Below are 25008 nucleotides of genomic sequence, written 5' to 3'. Positions count from 1 at the left end.
GAATTTAAATATTTCCTCTACGATGGCTGTTGAACCAAAGGAAACCCATCACCTTTCAGGTTATGTGGGGTCACAGGTCATGATTAGAGTTATACAACTTCATGTATTTCCACGACAAAGCAGTCAAATCAGTCCAATGCTACAGGCCAAGCAGGACAAAGATTCTGCCTGAGATGAGACCCACTTGGAGTTCTGAGCTACATGGACTTGCTCCAGCTAGAAAGCAGCCCTTGCACTTTACTCACCCCATCGCTATTACACTGAAGTCCTGAAGGAGGTCTCACTTTTTCACTGATGTAGCACATGCATCTGGTGCCAAGGGAAAAGAGAGCGCCCTTCCCTGCCACTTCAGTTTTGTAACAGAAACTAAGGGCTCTCCCATCTAAAAAAGTCTTTGCAAAGCACTCAAAATGAACGTTTGTTTTTTGTCACCCTGCAAAGGGATATGGAGTTCCCACGTACTGAGAGGCTCCTGGGGACGCAATGAAAGTCATTGATTTTCTCTCTGCATCTACTCCTTGCAGGAATGGTGCTGATTTGCTCCTGCCAGGCTAAATTATCTCCTTAAATTTGGTAGCTGACAACACAGGGACCCCAGAGGCCCTTTGTTTATTGGCCTCTCCCAACACACATCTAACATTGCTGATTCTTTAAGGCTGCTTTAGTTTGAGTCATTTGCCTTGGAAAAGTCAAGCACCAAAGTTTCACCCAGAGTTCACTTATGCTCCTCCACGGATTGGCAGGATTTTAGAAAAACAGTGGACAGATTAATGAAAGTGGGCATGGTGGGCTTCTAAATGCACAGCTGCAGGGGGTGGGGAAAGCTACAAATAAAGAGAACTGTAATTCTAGTCCATGTTGAGTCACAGATCTTCCTTGGATGTTCTCAATGCCTCTCCTGTAGAGGTCATCATAGCCATCATTGGTCCATCATAGTCGTGAAAGCTCAAATCATGCATTCCCGCAGCCAGAGCACTGGGCAGGCGGGTTGGTGTTGCAGTAGCTCCCCGATTCACCACTGTGTCTCCTTCGGAAACACTGTGCATCCCAGATGGCCCAAAATGGAATAAACATCTCAGACATTCAAAGCGATTTCCTCTCCCTAGTTACCCCGTATCACCTGAGACTGTCCCTGGTGCTGGGACCCGAAGTATTTCAGGCACCTCCTCTTCATCAGCCCACTGGCCAACTCCCCCCTGACCATGAACAACTTATTTTACACTCCCAGCTCCAAGTGAGACTACCGACAGGTACATCCCCAGGGACTGGCTTGCATAGTAAGAAATCTGAAAAGTGCTGTGCTACCTTGCCAGTTCTCTGGGCCACACATTATTAACACCGATGATAACGCTAAGAAAAAAAGAGATACTGTACTCAGCCTTGCCAGCAAAACAAAGGTACCATGCCCCAGACCGGCCTCTGCTGGAATTTCCATGCCCATACTAGTGCAGCAGGTGTATACCTATCTGGGGATGTTTGACTATCCCACGCTAAGGATTTTAAAAGCCCGTGGGAGCTACAGTTAAACCCCATTGCCACCAGTTCCTACTGTAAGCACTCTTTCAGATACACACCTAAAGAAAAGCAAGTCTTTTGGAGGGTTAAAATAGCTGTGAACCAACTTGAGCGAAGCAGGGCCGGTCTGGGGAGTGTTCCTGACAGGGCTGGGTGAGAAGGCACAGGTTTGCATTTGCACTTTCAACTTCTCTGTTGGTGTGATGCTGCAGGACCCGTGCTGATCCTTGAGTGCAGATAAGTCCAGACAGCTTTGCTCTTCTGGGCCCAGTCCCTTCTACTTAAAGGGGAAATCTCAACTCTTTTACTTTAAACTTTCCCACCTGCCGGCAGCTGTTTCTCACCAGAGGGCATGCATTTTTTTGGATACATGATTTCTCAGATATTCTTGATAGTGGTAACTGCCTGCCTAGGATTCAGATGGATTTCTTTCAGCTCCTGGAACCATACGCTGTGAATATACAGTAAGACAGGAAATGGGACTGTAAAGGCATGTAGTGTGAAAGCTCCTACCCTGAGATATAACTTGGAGTTTGGGGTGGGACATCACACAATGATTAAGTTACCCCAGGGATTAAAAATCAAGCCCACGTAGCATCGTCCAAAAAATCAGAGCAGATTAAACAGACCAAGCAGTTAGCACTGCAAGTGCCAGAACTCACAGGGGCTGGTTTCCTCCACCCTTGCATCTTGTGGCCAACCCACTTGCTCCAGCTGAGGATTTTCTGTGTATTTGGCACTTGCAAAAGTCTTGCCTGAGTTGATGTCCCAACCAATGTTCAGGGGAGCATTGACACCACAGCCTTTTGCCACTGATCAGGTGCTCCTCTCCACTGCTGGGGTGAGAGTCCCCACGTTCACAACAATGCCCTGGAGCCCAGGCTGGAGGACAGCAGGCACAAGGTACCGTCTGAGGTGGGGAAGGGAAAGGCACTTTTCAAAGAAATAATCTGAACAGACCGATGCAAGCGCCATAGCCTGAGTTAACTTTAGATTTCAAGTGGAAGAGCTGCTGGCGGGTTGCCCAGATTCCCTGGCCTGCTGCCTGCCAAGTCCTCAGAGACTATTTTTATCATTATTTATTTATTAAATTTAACTGTCTTGGGGCTGGACCGCAGACAGACGGAATCTAAAAATGCAGACGCTCAACGGAAAGCTAGCTGGGAGGTAGGGGGAGAGGTTAATTATAATATCTGGTCCTGTCCCACTGAAAAGCAAAAAAAAAAAAAAAAACAACCTTCTGAGAGAGTTTGTGGCTTAACAGGCTTAAATTCTTGCAATTCTTTTAGGCACCACGTTGCCTAGAAAGAGAAGGTACTGGTTCACCTGGCAGGTACACGTGCCATTTCCATACAGACTGGCAGACTGGGCAACAGCTTGTGAATTTGGAGAAAGGTCACGGACTAGCAAAAGCAAGAAAATGATGCCATGAAAGCTGACAATCCACTGTACCAATACTGAGCAGGAGAGATTACTTCTAAGGAGCAACCTCAATCAGTAACTGATTCCCCACAATGAAACAGTTTTATCTGCTGAATCCTCTACAAGAAAGTCACCCTGCGTTTTCTTTTGGCTGCCTGAGACCACCAAACTATACCACACAGGCTGCTTGTAACTGAGCACTCGGTCCAGCTTCTGCTACTAGATACCGAGTGTTTTGCTAGTGCCTTACAGACCTAGAGAGAATTCCTTTCAGTCCTTCCCAACCTGTGCTGGAACCAAGCCAAAGAGGCCATATATCCCATTATAAAGCCCAAACCACACTCTGCTATTTGGAGAATGCAAATCCAGCCAAAGCCACAAACAATATGGATTGTTCCAAAATGCATTTCCAGATGGACCGTGATGAATGAAATACAGAACACCTACAAAGAGATTTCCATCTTCAAAGGGAATGAGTGCATCTGATCTCCCTGAAAAACAGGTCTGGGAATGGGAAACTATGGCAAGTAAGACTAATTCTTTTTACAACAGAAATACTTCACACTCAGACAAATGCTTTCCACCCACAAACCGTAAAACACTGTCTAAAAGCAAGCACTATTCTGGTTTCACTCAGAATAGCAGAAGCAAGGCATGTAAACCACTCGCTCAGGGTCATACAATACAATACAGTATTGTCAGCTCTTTGACCTTGCTTTTCCAGTGCTTACCTTGCCCTATTGTGCTGTCTGGACAATGCGTTGATAGACAACAGGCTTTCTATTCCAACAGAGCCCTGTAAATCACAGCTATCAGTCTGCCCGCATCATGCCTGGGTTTAACTGAATCAGGAGCTGGTGGCTGTTGCTAGCACAACACTGATGCAGGAAACCTCATCGTATTTGCACATTAACAGCATGAGCCTTGCAAGCATGACACAGCACGCCGCTGGGAGTGCCATGCAGAAATCAGAGATTCCCTTTTGCTGCTAGTGGACAGCCACTCTTCCGCAGGACAAGAGCGTGGGTCTCAGTAGTTCACATGGCTCACACAACTCTGCATATCCCCTTGGTTTCAGCGGGATTTCTGGATGCAAAAGGAGTCACAGGCATAATGATGCTGCAGCACGCTCTCAAAAGGCCAGGATGTGTGTGGATTGTCTGACAAATTCGAGGTCTCTCCTTTTTGCACCAATCGAGGCCTGGAATTTGGGTGTCTCCTCAGGCAGGTTGAAATCACAGCCCAAACCATTGTGATGCTATCAGTACAAGATTTTCGCAACATCTTCAACTATATACCAAGTATCCCACTAAAGAAAGTTTTATTTATAGTCCAAGCCTTATAGCCCATCAAATAGAAAGCACAAAAATCTTCTTTTTTCGCCATTTAGAAGAATACTTTAGCTAGGAAGGCCATTTCCATGAGATGTGCACACATTTCAAAATGTAAATATAGTAAGGCAAGAAAAGAAAAAGGACTGTGACTGCTAATGAGTCACCCTTGTTGAAAGTTTCCTTTGGGGCATTCTGCCATCTCAGTCACTTTGCTCTGCATGCTTTTTAGCTTGGCTTTCTCCTGGCTTCACTTACCTGACACATCTCTCAGTTGCAGGGATATACACCTTTGCTTTTGTGATTCTGTATGTCGTTAAGTGGGCAACGGATTAACGTATGGCTATATTTTAAGCTCGCTTGCAAGGACAATGATTAACATTCTTTAAAATAGCATTTTTCTTTCCAGAGTAATCTTGGTACAGTCAGAACAGCACTTGTACGCCACTGCTCATCTTCAGGAGAACTTTGCTAAACATTAACTAGTTACTTCTCATTTCACTTGTGGCGTGGTCTATATAAAAATGCATTAATTTCCTCATCAGTTTAATGAAGATGAGATTGATAAATTAGAATGAGTTGCTGGAGACCAGAGATGAAAATAAAGACATGCATCAGGACCTGGGCCCTCTCAAGCCCTAGGATCTGGCCTGTCTGTTAACAGTGGAAGTGTAAACTGCTTTCTATTTTATTCCATTGTGGTCCAGGTCAGAGCCTGTTCCTTAGATGCATTAAACCAGAAATAACCACCTCAAGAGCTGTGTTCTGGCCAGTTTCACTCATACAGAAGCCATACACAACTTTACCCTCATATGGGTGAAGCACTAACAAGCATGTTATATGTCCTGTCTTCCCCTGTGCTACCTAAAACTGTCCTCCTCCCCCTTCCCCATGTAGTTTCAAATCCAGCCAGTTTCCAGCTTTGAGTCTCCACATGCCACAAAAATACCTGTGCTGCCACAGCAAACACTTCTTTTGGTGGCTGTGCCAGGCTATGCAGGTTCATAGTGTGCATTAAACAAGGCCAGAAGATGTCTCTTCTGCTGAGGAGAAGTCACATCTGGTGCAGCACATCCCCTATCAGTGCTTCCTCCAACAAATCCCCTTCAGAGTTCCCCATCTTAATGAACTAAGTTGTCTCTCCTTCATCCTCCGCATCTCTCTCTTTCCCTCCATCTAGCCCTTGCAGCCTCCGCATTTTCCTTCTGGAAGAAGCCCCAATAGGTAAAACACGACTTCAATAAAAGCATGTGAAGAACGCTGTGTCAAGCCTACCCTATGCAAAGCTACAAGGGCCCCACAGCCGAGATATAACACAAGATCCCATCCCCTCTGAGTAACACTTCACTTAACTGCTGACCTGTGCTGCTGGGGAAGGCGTGCAGAGGGAAAAGGGATTCTGCAGAGTGCTCTGCTTTGCCTGCCAAAGGTTTCCTGACAAGAGCAGACACTGTAAAACATTCTGCAAAGAGAAACTGAAATGCACCCGCTCAGCTGTTGAGCCTGACTCACTCACAGAGCCGCAGTAACATCCAGCGTGGGTGCGGCTGAAGTGACACACCAGCTTCGGATATTCATGGGTCTGTCTGCCTCTAGCAATTTTGCATGTGAAGGAGGGCACCGTCACCATGTTGCAGGAAGCTTGTGATCTGCAAAGTTAGATTTGCCCAATTCCACAGGCTCAGAGCCTGGAAGAAGAGGTGGTGGCAGCAACACAAAGACAGGGCACAGGAGCCTGCCAGCAGTTTGGATTAGATGGATAATGACCCTTGGATGATAAAGCTTGCTAGCGGTCTGCTGTGTTTACAGTTATACAGCAGATGGTTCCTTTAAAACAGAAAAGCTCAAGAACAAAACAGGAGATAGCCCTACCACCAAGTTGTTTGGTGAAAGTTTCCTATAATTTTTCCAATGTCAGTCCCAGCTGAGAGATGTTTGTTATGGAGAAGTCACATGTGGAAAAAGAGGACAAGCACGTGCGTGCCAGGAAACTTTAGTAAGTGTTATTCCCAACGTAAGATCCATGGCAAGACATTCTGGGTCTTATCTTCAGAGTACCAGTCAGTCTTGTTTCTTCTGTTCAGCCCCTTGTTCTCTCCTTCCTCCACCCTCTGAAGCCTCTCTCAGATAATTTTGAGCAATCATTACCCACTCAGGCTGTTGCTATATACCCACTGCCCCCTTCCAAGGCAGCAGCGGGGCTTGGGCATACTTGGTCCATTTTGGTGCCCCACACCTTTCCCACAGCCAAGGCTCTGTGCTTCCTGCATCCCACACAGCACACTATCAGACGGCTACTTCAGCTAGCTCATGAGGTTTTTCTCAGCAGGCACCAGAGAAGACTTCACAATCCATTTTAATTGCAACTTCTTTGTAATTTTTTCTTTTGTTTGAGGGAGAGAAGAAAATTAGAGAATTGGTTGATCTGGTCTACATTATAATACTGGTCCAGATCTAAAACAATTCTTGCTTTCAAAAGAACAGAAACAAGTTTACTTTGAAAAATAACCACAAGTGATGTCTCACAGCTGCCTCTCCTCAGCTCCATGCACCATCCTGCTGATCTTCCTGATTTCTCTTCCAGTCTGCTGTCCCCACCACCTCAATACAGGCCCACAAGCCTCCTCCATCTCACTCATGTGCTTGCTGTCTCCTCACACGCACAGTCTCCTTCACAGCCCATTTTCAGTTTGACCCTCCCCGGGGTCCCACCGATCTAACTCCACCATCCCATATAATATCCCACCACTTCTCAACGGTGAGCTGCCACTGCCTTCTCTTGCCATGGATGGCCCAGAAGGTGGTGGAGAACAGAACAGGCAGGCAGGACTGCAAGCACAGAATTCAACGAGGAAGCTGTAGCCCAGCCATTAGCATCCTTAAGTGCCTGCCTTTCACCTGCACAGCACAGACCTTGCCCTTCCTCTTCAGGCTGACACATGAAGTATTTTCAATAGTAACCTGTTCCCTTTTGCTCTCCCAGCATTCAAATTCAAAGCTGTATTCCCATTGAAAATGTTTCTGTGCTTTAATGAAACCCAACAGACACCCAGCTTCTGAGTCTACTATATTTTTTTTCATTTCTAGGAGAAGTCTACTGTTCAGAGTTTAGTCAAAGCACTGTGAGAATCCTTTCTGCTCTACCACACCGATTTCCACTGCTGATCAGATAAGTAATAAGCGTGCTGCGGTACACAAGATTAGTCAGGCAGCTCATGCCTATTCAACTGCAGCTACATCCAGAAGCTTGACTGAACAGTAGGAAATCCAGAAGCCCACAAGATTATTATTTATTCTGTAGAAGTGACTAGAGGCAAGAGGAGGCAGTCACACCATTTAGTCAATGAAAAATGCTCTTTAGGAAGATTTTACATGCCTAAACTCAGGACTCACTTGGGAGCTTTCAGATGCTTGAGGTATCCCATGTTGAGTGCCTAGGCACTACGGGGAAGAGTGGCTTTAGAAACTTTATTTCACAGGTTAACCAAGCCAAGACAATGCAAGAAGAAGGTTTTACCCCTTACATCAGACCTCTCCTGCCCTCTGTCATTATTGAGGATGGAAAGCCAAGGACCTCAGGAAGCCATGTGCATTCCCCTTGTGCCGCAAAGTAGATGGGTCAAATGAGCTGTCCCATAGGTTCACTGGACCTATCAGATGCTCCACAACATACCAAAACCCACTTTCATTCAGCACCGCGTTTCCACCATGATCAAGACAGACACCCTCTACGCACACTGATCCAGGAGGATCAGATTGCTTTCCTCCTCACACTCCTCAAACACCTTGGCTCAAGGGGCCGATCAAACGAACAAAGCATTGGATCAGACGATCACTGCAGAGGGCTAGAGAATACAGTCTGCCAAACTCAAACCAAGGGAACACTCATGAACACAGCTGTTTGAAAAAAAATCTCACCATTCCATATGCTTTTTTTCCTTAGGATAAGTTATTCTAGTCTGGAAAAAAAGTAGTGTTGGTTTTAGAAAAAGTAACTAAGTTCAATCAAAGTCAAGCCACCGTTTTCTACACCACAGTTTCATAAAACTCTTTGAGGCAGATGCTAGCAGTACAGTTGTGCAGTCAACAGCCACAGAAACACTGCAAACAAGAACCAGTTCAGAGCACGGTTATGGAAAGAGGTGCCGGCGCAGCTTCCTTGGCCACTGCCGACAATGCTGTTTTGTTCTTCCATAAAGCTGTTTTGTTTAGGGCTCTCTTTGGAAATTCCATGACGACACACGTGCAAAGTGCCAACACAGACGCATGTGCTTCTCCAGGATTGCTTTCACCATGGTTAATATTCCACGCCCCAAGACCTCCTCAACTATGGCCTGTTCCATATGTTCATTACTTCATGAGCAGGGATATACAGTCCCATCCACACACAGTTTCTGTCTGCCTGTCCCCGCTCCTCCCAAAAGTCACCAAGCGCTTCCGTGGCAGCTGCTTTTCATGAATTTTGGAGCTGGCTTTGAAGGCAGTCACAACGGGGCTCACACACCCTTTGTGAGCTCCATCCACCTCTGTAAATCACAGAAGCCAGAAGTTCTGATAACACAAAATCATGGCTCAACAAACACTCCTGTTACAGAAACATTTAGCAGTGTAACAATGTAGGATCTCAGCACAAGAAAGTTAGCTAGCATTAATACTCAAGTGTCTCCTATGTAAAAACCTCGCCATTTCCTCAGCAAAATAGTGCTTGACCCATATTATCTAGAAAGCATCAGCTTGCTGCTCTGTGCAAAAACTACTCAGAAAGAAAACCAGCCCACATTTGAACTCTCTCAATAATCAATGGTGCATAAGAAAGATGCTCCCAAACTAACACCATTAACCCAGTGTATCATCTTCAGTGGAAGGGTTCTCTAAGGTAATTTTTCTTTTGCAGGTATCAATGATGAACTTTTTCTTCTTGTCTACACCATCCACTCAGAGTAAAGCTGGTTACTCCACACTCCTGTCCAGAGCAATCGCACCCCATGAAAAAAACCAGCTTCCAGCTCAAAAATATATTTCATAAACTACCAGCTTCCTATTAAGAGACGTAACAGGAGACACTGCAAAGATATTACTTGTCAGGCATTCAAAAAAGAAACCTAGATGGGTGGTCCATGGTGCAAGGTGCTCTGCTGCAATAGGGAAAGCTAAACAAGGAGGCCTGGACCAAAACTTCATGATCAAATTAACATGCCCCACCTACACTTTGTGCCCTCTTACTGTCAGTGACTTGTAAGGTCTCTTCTAGTATTGTAACTCCTTAATTTTCTTATAATCATTGAGTATTCAACTGAAAGTTTGTTTTGCCAGACCTTTCCTATCCAGTCTCATTTAAAATCACATCATGTGACGCCATATATATGGAGCTTACACACACACCATCTCTACACATTTCAGCATATACACACTCCAAGAGTCACCATTGGTCACAAATAAACAGTGTATATCACAGATATTTTAAGGCCCCTGTCACTGTGATACTTAAATCAAGAAGATGGGTAACAGGAGAATTGCTCTGCAATTTCCCACCAGCACATTCCTTTGCCCGGCAATGCCACTTGCAGCGCAGTTCATCAGAAACTAGCCCAATGTTCTGCTGAAAAGAGGTCAGAAATTGAGAGTGACAAAGCACAGCAGGGAGAGATGGTGCTGGAGATCTGCAAGGCCCAACTGCACGTTGGGCAAGTCATGGCCTGATTTGCTAGAAATAGGTATCGTTTCCTCGGCAGTGCTGGTAGCAGGAACAGGCAGGTGGGCCAGGCTAGGCAACAGAAGAAAGAGGCAGAACGCCAAGGTAAGCCTGAAGCAAATTAAATATCAGAAGGCAGCAGGTTCCTTTGAGACTGCTTGGTTGCTCTTTTGGCAGAAGAGGAAAGCAAGCCATTAAAGAGGCAGAATATACCCATGTTGACTTCATTTGCAGCACTAATTGCCATGCACGTGCGCTAATTGCCCTCACATGAAGTGCAAGTGAACAGGCACTACTTGAATCCCATGCAGTAGGTGAGGCTTCCAAAGGAATGCTTGTTGGATCATGCTCTTCCTGCACACTCCACTCATACCAAAGCAAAATGGAGAGAATTGGGGCAGTTTTCTAATAAAGTTATCCATTGCAGTTCATTTAGAGACCAGAGAGAAAACTTTCAACCAGACCACCATAGACATTCAATACATTAACAAAGTTTGGAGTTTCTTACCAGGGTAAGAGGAGGTAACGGCCACTGAAACAAAGTTCTCTGCAGTCACTTTGGAGCACAGGACAACAGAGATCCACCCTGCAGCTGCAGGTACCTTATGCAACTTTCTCCCCTTTTGTCAGTAAGCAACACCATTTGAATGCTGTGAGTGAAAGCTGACGGCTGCCAGGGTTCATCCTAGCAACCTGCACAGGTAAAACGCACCAGAAAAATAAGCACCAGTAGCCTCTTCCCTGAGGCCTTCTGCTACAGCCATTCACATCACTGAGGAGGTGAGCGCATAGAAACCAGGAGAAGAAGGTTGGGTTGTAGCAGGTGGAAAGACCATGCTTGGCCATCCTCTCTCCTGTTGTTTCCTGGAAATAGGAAATGCTTTTCCTTCCAGCAAAGTCTAAAAGTAGCATATGTTCCTACCAGGATGTTGTCCTTAACATCGTTCAGCTGCATCTGTGCTTGCTCCTTGACACTATTTTTTCACTAGATGATACCCACCCCTCTGATCTGCCAGCTCAGGTGCACATGTGCACCTCCAAGACTATTTTGGTCCAATTAAGTGGACTAAATTAACCTTGTTTGAATAGGGCTGAAACCAGGCTGGGAGCAAAAAACATTTCAGTTACTGAGTTTGACAGTCTCTTTGGCTGGTACTGCTGTCAAAGTACACACAACCAAAAATCTGGGAGGCCAGAGCCTTTGATCGATTAACACAGGTGAAGAAGAGGAAAACACACTTCTCGCTACTAATTTGGGTTTTTTTTTTTTTACATTATTTCTTCTCAAGGTTTTTTCCCAGGACTTACACAGGACTCAGGTTGGAGAGAGAGACAGGAAACACTGCAGACACATCTTCCACCAGCATCTCTGAAAACTGTGCACTGCACGGTGGCTCGTACAAGACAGAAGACTTTCAGTAATGTGAGGATTGATCAGTGTAAGTCAGCTGTTATTGTTCTACACCAGCTGTCCCTTCATACAGAAAAGTCCCGAGGGGAGTTAAAAAACTTTGTAAGCAGCCAGAGGGGAAAAAGGTATTTTTGGTGATACGCGGAACCATTTAGACTCCAACTCATTTGTTGTGGTGCTAAATAAAGCTAGGCAAGGCAGCAAAGATTTAGGATATGGTTTGAACAGAGGTATGATTCCTGTTAGAGCTGTCTGGGTTAGGGAATAGCAGAAGGATAAGGAGGTAACCTCGCCATTAAGATTCAAAAGTTTAACACAGCCCAGGAAATTGCAGCCCTGCCCAAGGCCACTGTTTATGCAAAATACACCTTTCAGGTCTTTTCCTCTTTACTGAAAGGAAATACCACTTTCTCCCACTCCACCCAGACCCAAATGCTAAGTTTCCACCAGCAAGCCAATGTTACAATGCCACTCGTTTGAACAGAGCACAATATTTCTCCAATAATCTCCAGCAGAAGGTTTGGCGGGCAGAGAGCTGTCAGCATCTCTCCCCATGAAGATTTACATGCAATGGATATGCACACGTTGCGACGAGGCACTGGCTGAATAACACATGCAGTATTGCAAATGGCTTAAACAGAGGAAGAGATGATAAAAACCAAGGGAACTTCTCCCAGAAAAGACACAGAAGAGCATCACCTGCCACTTCAGCATTTAAAAACATGGGATGCTAGACCTACCTCTTATCACAGTATATTGTCACAGTCATAGCTGCTAAGGAATTGGCAATGAAAAGGTTTACTCTTAGCCCCAAGGAAGAGGCCAGGAGCTCTGGAAGCAGGTCATTTCTCTGTGAAGGATGAGTCGTGAGCAGTCACAGCAGTCCCTAGCAGAGAAGTGGTCACATCAAGGAGACACTCGGGACCAGGCTCCTGAGAAACAGCTTTGGTAACAGGGCCAAGGGCTGGCTAAACATGACTGATAAGCTCCTCTCTTGACTCTGTCTCTATCGCAATTGGCCCCAGCCCTTGCCAAGGGGGTAAGCATGTAGCACAGAGGGTGACACTATCTCTTCTAATAGTAAATGGCATATATGGGCAATTCGCTAAGTTAATAATATAAAGTACTCCTGATTTACACAAGCTACAGTCTTACCCTGGAGATATTATGGTAAAGATTGCTCTGTTCAGAAAAGTTCATAAAAATAAATTGAAGAAAATTATTTAAACCTGTGTGAACACTCCTCTTAACAAGCATGACTTTGAGTTTGCATTCCCTCTGGAATTAAATTAACTAGGTCCATTTGCATCTAAAATAGAAGAGTATGGTAATTTCAGAAGTGGACTACAGTCTCTATATAGTGATCTCTATATTGTGGCTTAACTAATCCTTTCCTAGACATCATTACTTGGACAAACTTTTAGTGTCATGACTACAGCCAGATACTCATTATCTACATTAGGGAAGAAAGAAAACAAACAAAAAAAATAAAATTAATCCAGTCTCCTAACTTTCTCTAATGAGAGATGAAAATATTTTCAGGAAATACTTTCTTAAGTAGTTGTTCACAGCCATTTAGACCACAGCTGCAAAAAGCACACACTTCTAGGAGCCCTCAGAGCAGTTCTGGAGTGCTAACAAGTTAACTAAGTACACCTATCCTAATACCTGAGAAGGACTAGCCTCTGAAAGGGAAGTCACCTGTGAAAGGACACTTAACCTTCAAGCTTACTGCTTGTACTGCAGTGCTTTCAAGGAGGTCTCATTCAGGAAGGAGACCCAGCTGTGCCAGATGTGATACAACTGTACTATTTGTGACAAAGAACTGCCGGTTTTGGGTGGGGTGGGAAATAAAGATAGGTGAAACAATGAAACTAAGAACCAGTTTCAGCTAAGAGCAGCCAGAGTGCTCTAGTCATGGACATCTCTTCTTTACTATCTGCTCCTACCCAGGGCTGCGCTCGCTTGTTTGCTTAAAAAAAAAAAAAAAAAACCAAACAAAAAACAAACAGAAACCAAACACAAACTAACAACCCAAACAAACAAAGAACAACAGTACCTTTGTGACCCCAAAGAACACATATACAAAGGAGGTGGTGTTTTTTTTTCAGACGGATGTGTGATTAGTATCTGCCACAAGCAGTTTAAGATGACCTGGTCTTGTCTTGGTGCAGTGGGATGGCATAGCTGACCTCTGCAAGTATCCTTCAACCATATCATCTCTGGTTTTGCAGCCTTCAAAAGTTATCAGTGCATCTGTCATACCCAGGGGGATGGCACTTGCTCCAGTGTGCTAACACAACTAAGAAGATACAAGCCTGAGCTCTATTCCCACATTTTTGTAGCTCATCAACCGCCTTGCAAATTTCTCAGATACAATGCTAAAACCCACATATGCACAGCAGCTCTTTGGTGGTGCTATTGTGTACTGCTAAAGGGTCCAGAATAGAAATGGAGCAAAGAAAAACGCCATATTCAACAACAACTAAGGTGGCAAGAACATAATTAGCCAGTATGAAAGCTGGGCATGATGTAAGAGCCCCTTAACAAACTAACACGACCATCTGTGTTATGCTTTAAGTAAAAGATGCCATCCTGAGCAGGAAAATACCCCCTATCTGTTCCATCACAGGATGTTATAATCCTGTCTCGCTAAGAAGGGAGAAGAATGAAGTACTGGTTCAGTTCACCTTCAATTCAGAGATCATTGCAGATTGCTTTTTCAACTGACAAATGCTGTGCAATTCAGCATTTAATGTTTTTTTTCCTCCATACTATCTGAATAGAAGAAATCATTAAGTCTAAGAGAAGAATTGTTCAGCGAGCAGTGTTAAACGACCTCAGCAGTCCCTCGTGGCCTTAAGACCCAGAGAGTTCACCACACAATAGCAGTTCCCACACTAGTAACCTACTTCAGGTTTAACGGTTTTAAAGACTGCAGTTAGCTTTTAGCATGAGTGAGAGTGACATTTTAATTACACAGTCTTTCACCACACTGCCAAGTATCCTCCTTTCCTAGTACCGCAAAGCACTTCTTCCTTTTCTCTATAAGATTACTAGTAACCACCTGCCTGAAAAAAAGAAATCCCATTCAGCTGAAAACATCTTCATTAATAATGTATCCTTTGGTTTGTGCAATTCTGCACATGAATACCCACACATTAAGCAAGAATACATGCAGAGCTGCTGTTGGGTACGTCCCAGCAAATGGAAAGAGTTCATCACTCAGCAAGCATGTCTGAGTAGCTCTGTCATCTGTGGGCTGACCAGCAAACTACTGTTTTTAGAAATACTGATTTGAGTAGTCCCTTACCACATCACTAACTCTAAGAATTCAGTTTTTGGAGTCTGAGGGACACAGAGATCAGAATTTGTAGCATTTAGTCTAGAGCAGGGAATAAAGGGAAGGAGCCATGGCTTTTTCTGGAGGGGAAAATACAGCCAGGGAACTGCCTGCATTAGCAATGTTTTATGACAGATTCTTGCAAGCAGTGTCATAGCCTTTTCTTTCAGTTATGAAGTGAGACAGAATGTCTTCTACAAGCTGCAAACATGTTTAAGGAATAACAGTTTGTGTAAGTTGCTGCTTTGAGAGATCAATTTCTAATGTCCGGAGGAAAAAGAAAAAAAGAAAACACAAACCTTTCTTCATTTATATTTCCTCCTCTGTTGCATCAGCACAGTCCTTTTTTTACTGTCTGCAAAGATGCACTCTGATACTAGCAGAATATGTATGTTAAATTAGTAGAGAAGCTTTAATCCCCAACTCAACCTCCCAAAAGTAGTTTCCCAGGAAAAGGGAGGATGATAGCCAAGCACAGCAGTACCACAAAGGCTCAACTCACAGTAAAAAATTTTATGGGTGTTGCATGGATGTGTAAAACCTTTCATGAAAAGAAGGTTTAATACTCCACCTGAAAACTCATCTCTCAGACTGCAGAAGCAGCAGTCCAGGTAGAGGAATTAAAACCAAAATCAGGGCAGAATTGAGAATGTTTCAAAATATACTTCTCTTCTGATATTTCTGCTGCTATGAAGTAGGAGAAGCCGGAAATGATGACCATACAGTGCACGCTGGATTTGCTTGATGCTATTACTACACATAGTCCAGATAACATCTTAAACACACAAACGTGATTTCTGTTCTTGGTGTCTGAGGAAGACAGTAAGGATACATTGCGATTGCATTAGTGACATAAATATGAAGAAAAAAGTACATAAAGGTATTTCATTTGCAGAATAAAGTTTGACAATACAATTAAACTTTCTGTAGTGAATACTGTAACAAAAATCCTACTTAGCAGCAGCGAGGCCAGCCTGGCACTAGAAGCAATACTGGTGGTGATGCCAATGATGCCCATGAATTCTTAAACTGGAGGTCTCTTACTGCGTGTAAATGCAACATCTTTGTGGTGCAAAACCAGCTGTGTCTGGCTGAAGCAGTTCGCAAGCTTGTCTAACTACCAGGGTTCTGATTGGAGAAGGGCTTCCTGAACGCTGAAAGCAGAAGGCAGAGCTTTAAGTTGTGCTCAGTCCATTTCTCTGAGTGTCAGAACAAGACCATCTCATGCTAAATTCTACCGCAGATTTGCTCAATGATGCCGTTCCTGTACCTGCCAGCAGAGCTGGCAAGACTTATCACCATCATAAAACATCAAGTACAGATTTCCTTGGGAGTGGTCCAGTTGCAGGTGCTAAGAAGCATTTTGACTCTTGTCTTGGCCTGACAGCCATTTGATGTGTGATCTCATTAAGTGCTAGAAACTTCAAGCTTTCCTATGATAAGGTGAGAACATTTTGGAGCTCAGGAGACAAATATTAAAATTCTTGTCTGTTTCTCACGCCCCCTCATAACTAGATTATCCCTTTTAATATCTTTGGGGTTATGTTTTTTCATTCACATGAGATTTCCCCTTGGGTTTTTACCTAGCCTAAGGACTCCATAATAATGAATCAAATTAAATTTCTGGCAGCAGCAGGATACAACTCAGGTAAAGACAAAAAAATTATTCTTTTTTTTTTAAAGTATCATCAATGTCAAAACAAAAAGAAGAAAGAGCATCCCTTGGATGCAAGATATCACAAGTTCAGATCACTAGGCTAGACTTCAGAAGGAGGGAAGGAACTAACACCGAGTATATCCCACATCAAAAGACAGGACTCACAGGAGATGAAAAGTCACACAGCAGTTATACAGGAACCCCACCCACTTCCCAGAAGCTGTGTATCTTCACATTCCTCGCACACACACTTTGTCACTGTCCTACCCCTCTGGGCCATGAAAAAAACCAAACATGTAGCACATCATGAAATCATGTAGCAGCTTGAAGGCTCAGGGGAGACTGGTGCACGCTGGCTCCCTCGGCACTGAATTTTCTAGGTACAGATTACCTGTGCAAGGTGCCATGTAAATGCTACACTATAAAGCAGACAAAAAGATAAAGCTTGCCCAAGGCTAGCAAAACTTGGAGCCCTGTCCTCTACCTCTCCAAACAAAAGTGGGTATTTTCTCTGAACTGCACCCACCTGCACAAAGTGGGGTGGGGTAGGCGGGTTAGAATCAAAAAAAAGAGGAAGACAGGAACTTTTCAAAGCATGGGTTCTCAGAACCCACTACCAGCTCCAGGGTGGACCACTTTACCACACACAAGGAAGCTGCTGTCAAAATCATTTCAAGTTCTACCTCTCGGTGTCTCAGCTGCTGCCAGAGATTTTTTTATTGCATCTTCTATCTGGTTAGAAGGAAAGTTCTTTTAGTTTGGTCAGAAAATGAGAGTAATATCCAGTACCAAAATATGAAGACAAAACCAGCTCTTCCCAAAAGACCGTAACTATTCCCACTACTGCAATGGCCAAAAAGTTAGCAATTGTTCTGATTTTCTTAAAAGACTGAGAGGGAGCTATGGTGCATGACTGAAAGATTAGCTAATCAAACACAAATTGAATGCATTTGGAGAACAGTCTGGTGCCCAAAGTTCACATTCCAGCCGGGCAGAGTCCCAATCCTCTTCCGCCACAGACCTCAGCAGCACTGCCCAAGCAACAGCAAACTCGGAGCAAAAGGGCATTTAGGAAGCGCTGAGCCGATTCAGGCTCCAAGAGGGCACGATCAGTTCCAGCTAGCCCTTAGCACTAGGATAATCAGCATTTTCTTTCCACTGCTATTCAGGTTTATAAATCATCTGAATGCAGTTAATGACAAAAGACCATGTAAATAAGATGTCCTGCCTTGGACAGGTCTCTGACAGAGTATAGGGGTCACATTGGTGTCAAACCAAGCCATCGAGCCCAGAAAACTGAAGGACAAGTCAATGACTGTTTTGTAAGATTAGGGCATGGAAAGCTATCCTTCTGCCTCATGCGTCTTGATGAATCCCATCGCTTTGCTGAAATATCTGCACCTCTCCAGAAATAAACAGAACTAGCACACCCTGCCTTTTCAAAAATGCTATAAAAATGCCTAGAAGGACAGGCCTTTTGCTTGAATTAGCATCTGGAGGAGCAATGCACCTAAATCATCCCCGCAGGTTTCGTCTTCAATTCACAGCGATCCAAGCCAGCTATAAGACTGCGATTGCTATCACAAGGATGAAAGAAATGAGTCAAATGGGTCAGTTTACCAAGACAACGAACCTATTAAGAATCCACAAACACAGAGAAATTAGACACACAGCACTCAAACACTATTACAGTAACAGTTACTGGTACCAGTGAACATTACAGTGAAATATCAATCTAATGCAGGGTGGTGGGAAGGAGGATAAAGCAAGGGCGGGGGGAGATTAGGAGGTGGAGGGATCATAAGGTAATTTAGGAGATAAGAAAAATAGATACCTTGTAAATCTCAAGCAACACATACATTCCCAAGAGATACAAACAATATTCCTACTAAGGACTAATTGATATACAATACCTCAAGGATTTAATTAATTACCTCTGTTACAGAATTACACTAAAGGTGGCAACTATCAATGCAACAGTTACCGAATATTTCGGGTTGCCATTTTTTCCCTGAACAAGAGACCTCAAACCATGAATTTTTACTAACTTCAGTCAAACCGCTGCTCAGGCAGATTCTTCAGTTGATAGCAGTGCTGGAGCACATCTTACTGTATGAGCAGCTCTACTGATATCAATGTTATGCAGAACAGGACATTAAGTGCTGTTTGAAGCACAAAGTATCTCTCCGAGGGCCTTAAAAATCACATTCAAAATGAACATTACTCAAATGTATTGCCCAGGTAGACAAAGGTAAAACAGGCAGCAAACAATCATAAGAAAAGTGACACAGAGATCTGTCTGCATTTCTGGTAGCTCATCTCTCTTTTATGAATAAAGGCCACTCAAAGACAATGAAAGTGCAATATATTGACTCGAGTAACACACTTCTGAGAATCTGTTAATCTCAAAATCAGTCATCACCTACATGGCTTAAGCATGCTGCAGCTGAGATGGAACATACAGTACTATTTCTCCTGCTATGTGACAGGCTTCTCTTTGAATGCCATCTAAACTGCATCTAAAAAGCATTTTTACAAGATGCTAGAAGATATCCACAAGAATCCTATTACAGTAAGAAGTTGTTTTTAGCCCTGCTGAAGTCACAGTTTATTTAGGGAAAGGAAATAGAGAAACTGCACATGTTTTCATACCAACATCTTCCTAGAAATGGTTAAACTGAAATGCTACACTTTCAAGAGAGCCACCATGCAGCTGCAGATCAATCATGTACCATTTACGTGGACTGACAGGGAGAAAGGCCAACACGTACACAGCTCTCAGAAGTAAAGGATGAGGAGTACTAATGTAATGTTGTTATGATGGAGGCGTATGGAAAGGGGCTGAGCAAGGAGGAGCTCAAAATCAGAAGCCTTGAATCAGAGTGCCATAAACAAGAGCCATGTGCTGGGGCAGCTGTTCAGAACTGTGCTATCAGAGATCCTTTGCAGAAGGTTTGCAGCAGTATTTGGTGAGGAAAGAGACCAGACCATTTCAATTTCTCTTTCGATGAGTTTACTGACACAAGACAAAAAGGACAAAAATATTTCTCTTTCCCAGTCTTCTGTTTTCTGTGGTACATTCGCAGTCACTCATTCACACCAAGTTAATAAACTACAAAGGCTTAACTGTATCCTTGAACAAGGAAGCTCAGGAAGTTACAATAAAACAGGTTTGGATGGGAAAATAGGAGTAAATCTAACCTCACTCCACAGGTTTGTTTTACGTTTGTATATGGCATTCTTATCCCTTACCCTCGGTCCCCCACTCACTCCCACACACAATCCCCATCCGATTTTAAGTCTGATTCAGAGCCCAATAAACTCTGTTGTGAAACTCCCTGTCTTAGCCCCTAGTCTTACAAAAATGCCGGTGCTTACTCAAGACTATCTGCACTGAGGGCAGCTGGTTGTCTCACATGACTTCAGCTAAGCATCTGCAACCTGCACACTCTTAAGTTCTTCCCATGCGCCTGTATGAGTCTGTGGGTCAGATAGGTAGTTTGTTTCTACAGGAACACAGAATAAAGCTCAGTATCATATTTGTTGTTTACTGATAGTATATTTCTATTTATTATATACTATTTATTGACAGTATATTTCTTTATTGATAACAAGTATATTGATAATACTTAACTGAGAAATATTCTATTTGTCTCATTTGCATGTAAAGTACTTCTTATATGAATCCTGGAGATGATTGTGTTTTCAGAGCCCAAAAGTACATCACAACCAACACATGGAAAAGACTGGCCTAAACAGAGATAAACTATATATACAAAGAGAGGAAGACAGACTTGTGTGCATTGAAACACATTTGTAATCCAAGCTGTCCCAGAGTAATATAAGGACATAAACCTGAAGACAAGTCATCCCCTCTCCAATAGATCCAAAAGCAGTGCCTCTAGAATTAATTGATCATAGGTACACAAAAAACCCTACCACCTTTAAGCAATCAAGATTTGTAGTTGGACTGTCATACATTTAATGTGCTCTGCTTCCAGCAGCAGTCTTTGGATGCAAGTAAGTTCTCAAACTCACAAACACAATTTCTTTTTCTCCCCTCCCTCAGCATCAGATAACTTTTGAAAATAAAGCAATAATTGGTATTAATTAGCATTTTTTTGCTAATAAATCCAATCAAACATCAATTCAAGAAGCCAAGATCATTGCCTCTACCCAATCAGGCTTGCAGGGGTCCCAAGTATAACTGGTGCTTTTGCTAGGGGTGCTCAGGGCACCGTTTTGAAAGACAGACCCTGACTGCTCCAGGTAGCAAACAGAAGCCAGAGCCTACTTTCAAAGTCCAGTGATCCCAGAAGAATTATTAAAAAAAGCAGCTGAACAATCACAACTACCTTTACTCCTGTCCCCTTACTGATTCAGAAATAGCAGACTGCTTTAACCCTTTCAAGACGCCTGACTAGCATATCCTCAGACCAGAGAGTTTGGTGACAGAGAAGTCCAGAAGTGCTAGGAAAAGATAATTCGGATAATAAAATCATGCATCCTCAGCAAGGGAATCCAACAAGTTGCCTTTGCCTCCCAGAAGATACCTACAACCAAGAATTTCACTCTCTTGAGAAAGAACAGCAGCAAAGTTTTATGAGGCTCAGGAGCCCATTATAAAGTGCTCAGGAGTCTACACAAGAGTCACCCAGCTTTGAATGGTAGTGGATCATAACAACAGTGTATGATTTTTCCTGGCTTGGAAACAACTGGGAGAAGATTAAAAGAAAAAAGCCCACACAAAGAAGAACTCGCTTAAGTATTATAGTTTAAAATGCCATGAAAAAGAGAGGAAAGGGGATACACATCCTAACCAGCCTTTCTTCTCTGACTGCCGTGGATAAAGAACCATCTGGTCACGTAGTCACAAATGTATTCACATCCATTCCTGCTCCACAAACCCCAGGCTGATGTGACTGCCAGCGTGAAGTCCTTGAAAACAACTTAACCCTCTCTTCTTGATTTATCTGGTCTTCATCCCTGTTAGTTTGAAGGGGGAAAAATAGGGCTCGCGTGTATCAGTGGGGCAGAGCTGAACACAACAGATTTCCATGGCAACCTGATACAGCCCTAGTGAGGAAGGTCTGTTAATAGCTGTGAGGCGATGTGCTCGGCAGAAACAGATTTTTCTATCAGCCAGCCAGAGATAGCAACTCGTATTCATACGCAAACGTGCAAGGAATCTGATTCTTGGCCTTGCACAACCCCACTGAATTCAGCCAGAGCTACGCCAACATAGACCACAGCAAGATAGAGACCGGCATTTAGCTTTAGTAGGAAAAATAAATAGGCAATATGGATAGACACTCTGCCTTTGAAAACAAAGTGAGAGTACTCCTGAGACAATCCTCATTAACTGAATATTTATAGTCAAACTGCAGGAGAATCCAGCACTAGTATGAAAGGGAAAGCAACTGTGTAATGCACAGATTTGTGCATACTGTACCATCACCTACTGTCCACGCTTTTACCTTCGACAAGTGCATGCTTATACACCAGCCAAATCTCTTAAAAATAACCCTGCTGCATTTGGAGAGGGAGGGAGCTGCAATTATCCCAAATTCTCTACTAAGGGAGTCAGTCATTTGGCTTTTGTGATTTAGGCTCCTTCCCATTAAAACACAGTTACCAAAATTTTCCAACATAACAATATATAAAAATTTCGCACTCATTAGTACCCTCCAAACTCAACTGTGCTCGTAACAGTCTGCTAAGTCTTCTGCCCAGAATGACGACAAGTTTTGCCTTCATATGTAAGAGTACAGTCTCCAGATACACCGAATTCAATAGGACAAGTCTCAGTTTATAAAGTCAAGAGCACGCAGGACCAGAGCCCTAGCAAGGAAGAGCTGAGGCCATTAGCAAACTTTTCCAAGTCAAGCAGAAAAACACCAACTGTCCCACTCACAGTGTATGCTCTGCTGGAAAGGCACAAAAAGCCATTTATATCAAGCATAAGAAAAATATGCCATGTACAGTTTACAAAAATATCTGTAACAAACTAAGAAGAAAGCCGGAAACTGTCCAAGCAGGCTTAACTGGGCAGGGGGGAGAAAAGAGTAATTTCATGGGCTATTTAGTAGAGCAGAGCAGCGACAGTCACGTCCTACCAAAGTTTTATTTAAGCCCTACAACTTTTCCTTGGACTGCAATAGGTAGAACTCAAAACAACTCAGAAGTAAGACTCAAGGCAGTAACTGCAAGCGCAAGGCTTTATTTTGTATTATGTGATAGGGCTGTAAAGTTATCACACACCTGATTTTAAGAAACAAGCCCCGCTTACATACAAGCATCAGGGCTGACTCTGTGACAGGCTCATCCTTGTTCAGAGTCCTGTTCATCAGAAGGCTGACGATTACCACACAGCTACAATGTTTTAAGTCAACAGTTTCCCGACTGCCAAGGTGTCTGGTAAGCTTAAAGCACATGAGCCCCAAGGCTGCTTGCTTCGCTTGAAAAGAAGAGTGGCGCCTTGTATTGCCATTGTTTATACAGATATGGTAATTAAAAATTGCACTGTAATGCATTCAATAATAGTCTTATTGTTCCTGTGAACTGAACTGCTCCTGTTAAACATGATATCACTGCTAAATAATAATCTGCATTTATTATTTTTTTTAACTTCTTTTATTTTTTTTTCTTTCTGCATATGAACTCTGGGCTTCTTCACCGTAGATGTTTTCTGCACATCTCAGAGCAAACACCTTCCTGCTAAACCAAAAGCTTACTCCATGCTCCCGTGGAGCACGCTCTCCGATGCCTGAGCAAGCGCTGCGCTGACACCGAACACAGGCTCAGGGGTGACACACAAGGATAACCTCTAGCTGATAAAAGCGGCAAGACTTTCCACACATTTCTCAGTAACACGGCACATGCGGATACCATTCCACAGGTGTGCTTGGGGTAGAGCTGTTTACATTAAATACAACTGATGGGCATTAGCAGGGCTGGCTGACAGCACTGGAACCATGGTCACAGGAAACCAGTAAGGCACATTTCTTAGATGTTTAGAGCCTTAATGGAAAGCAGCAATGAGGAAACACCACAGCTATAAAAAAGCAAGATTACAGGCTTATAGCCACCACGTTGTACAACATCCCACCTCGTAGCAGGTAACCTAGGGGTTCGACTGAAAGCCCTGTCAGCCTTCCAGCATCAGACAGGCCTGTGGAAGTCAGACAACCCTACCTTCCTCACCCTTCAACACAGCGGGCAGGTGGGGGCTGCCAAGCGCACGCCCGAACTGCTCGGGGCTCACCTACCTGCTTTAGGAGGAACTTATCCTCCGCGTTGATCTTGAGGGAGACGGCCAGGTGGATGGCGGAGAGTACCACCCCACTGATGACCGCGGCCCTCATCCGCACCGGCAGCAGTGTGTAGATGCTGTAGATAAAGAAGACGGTCCACCAGATGCCCTCTGAGGCACTCCTGGGCCACACCAGCAGAACCCCTACCACTTGCACTGCCAGGATCACCAGGATGACAGAGTAGCACGCCAACCACATATGGTCCTGGTGGAAGTCGTTGCGGTTGCACACCATGCAGAGCACCACCATCAGCAGGATGGCCAGAGAGAGCACCACGACGTAGGATACCTCATAGTGGCCGTGCGCAGCATGGAAGATCAGCATGACCACACAGACCAGCACCAGCACGGCCATAAGCATGGTGAGGCTGCTCTGGTTGAGCCGGAAGAAGTAGCGCTGATAGAGGCGCTCCAGTTTCTCCGACTGGAACTTCTTGGACCTGAAGATTTGCAGCAGGCTACTGCAACAGCTGCCCATGGAGAAGGCCGCCTCGGAGTCCCCCTCGTCTCCGTCCTCCTCCTCCAGCTCCTCAATCTTGGCCTTGATGCGTTTCTCCTCCAGACCCAGCTCCACAGAGCGGGGCCGTACCTCCCCCTGCTCCCCCAGCTGCCAGGGGCTGGCATTGTTGGGGGCAGCGGGGGAATCGCTGCTGGGCGGGTGGCGGGACCGGTGACGTCGGCTGTCGTCACCATGCTCCTGCCAGGCAGATTTGGACCTAAAGCTCATCATCCTGCAGCCGCTCTCCCCACGGCTCCGGGGCTCGTAGTCTTCCTCGCTCCTCCACCTGCTCGACATGCGAGAGGCCTTCTTGCCCGAGGACCTGTTGGCAGGTGGCGGCGGGTAGGAGTAGCCATTGGCCCGGGCCTCCGCTTCACCCCAGGCCGAGCGGTGCTGCTCGGTGCCTGCCCAGGGCGCGGGGCTGCCGAAGCCCGGGGGGCTGACGCTGTTGGACCGGGACATGCCCTGAGGGAAGGGGCAGTGGGCGAGGGGACAACCTCTGGGCAGGCACAAAAGGCTCCACCACTACAGGGAATGAGCCGCTGTGAGAAAACCCCAAAAGGCAGCAGGGGGAGGTAAAAAAAAGGGGAAAAAAAAAAAAAAGAAAAAAAAAGAAAGAAAAGAAAAAAAAAGGCAAAACCTGCAAAAGCCCCCAAAGTCTCCGGAGCAGCCGGGCGTCCCACAGAGCTGGGGTCTCCCCGGCGGAGCCCTCAGGGCAGCGCGGCGGAGGCAGGCGCCATCGCCAGCCCCGGTGCTTCGACACCCCCGAGCGATCTGGGCACCGCCGGGGTCGGGACGCCCCCCGCCTCACGGCAGCTCGCCCTCA

The 25008-nt window shown here is 44.6% G+C and overlaps 1 protein-coding gene across 2 annotated transcripts in view; it reads right to left on the bottom strand.

Annotated features, from left to right (window-relative positions):
• The window catches only part of ADCY5 (adenylate cyclase 5), a 220690-nt gene extending 196046 nt beyond the window's left edge, over window positions 1–24644 (bottom strand). For both annotated transcript variants that reach the window (XM_074145962.1, XM_074145963.1), the window contains exon 1: window positions 23640–24644. In XM_074145962.1, the coding sequence (XP_074002063.1) occupies window positions 23640–24644 (1005 nt within the window). The remainder of the gene's footprint in view (window positions 1–23639) is intronic.
• Window positions 24645–25008: the final 364 nt, after the last annotated feature.

Source organism: Numenius arquata, chromosome 3 (assembly GCF_964106895.1).
Source record: "Numenius arquata chromosome 3, bNumArq3.hap1.1, whole genome shotgun sequence".
In the NCBI taxonomy this organism is placed as follows: Eukaryota; Metazoa; Chordata; class Aves; order Charadriiformes; family Scolopacidae; genus Numenius; species Numenius arquata.
Note: the sequence above shows the minus strand (reverse complement) of the source record. Positions and strands in the feature narration are given on the sequence as shown.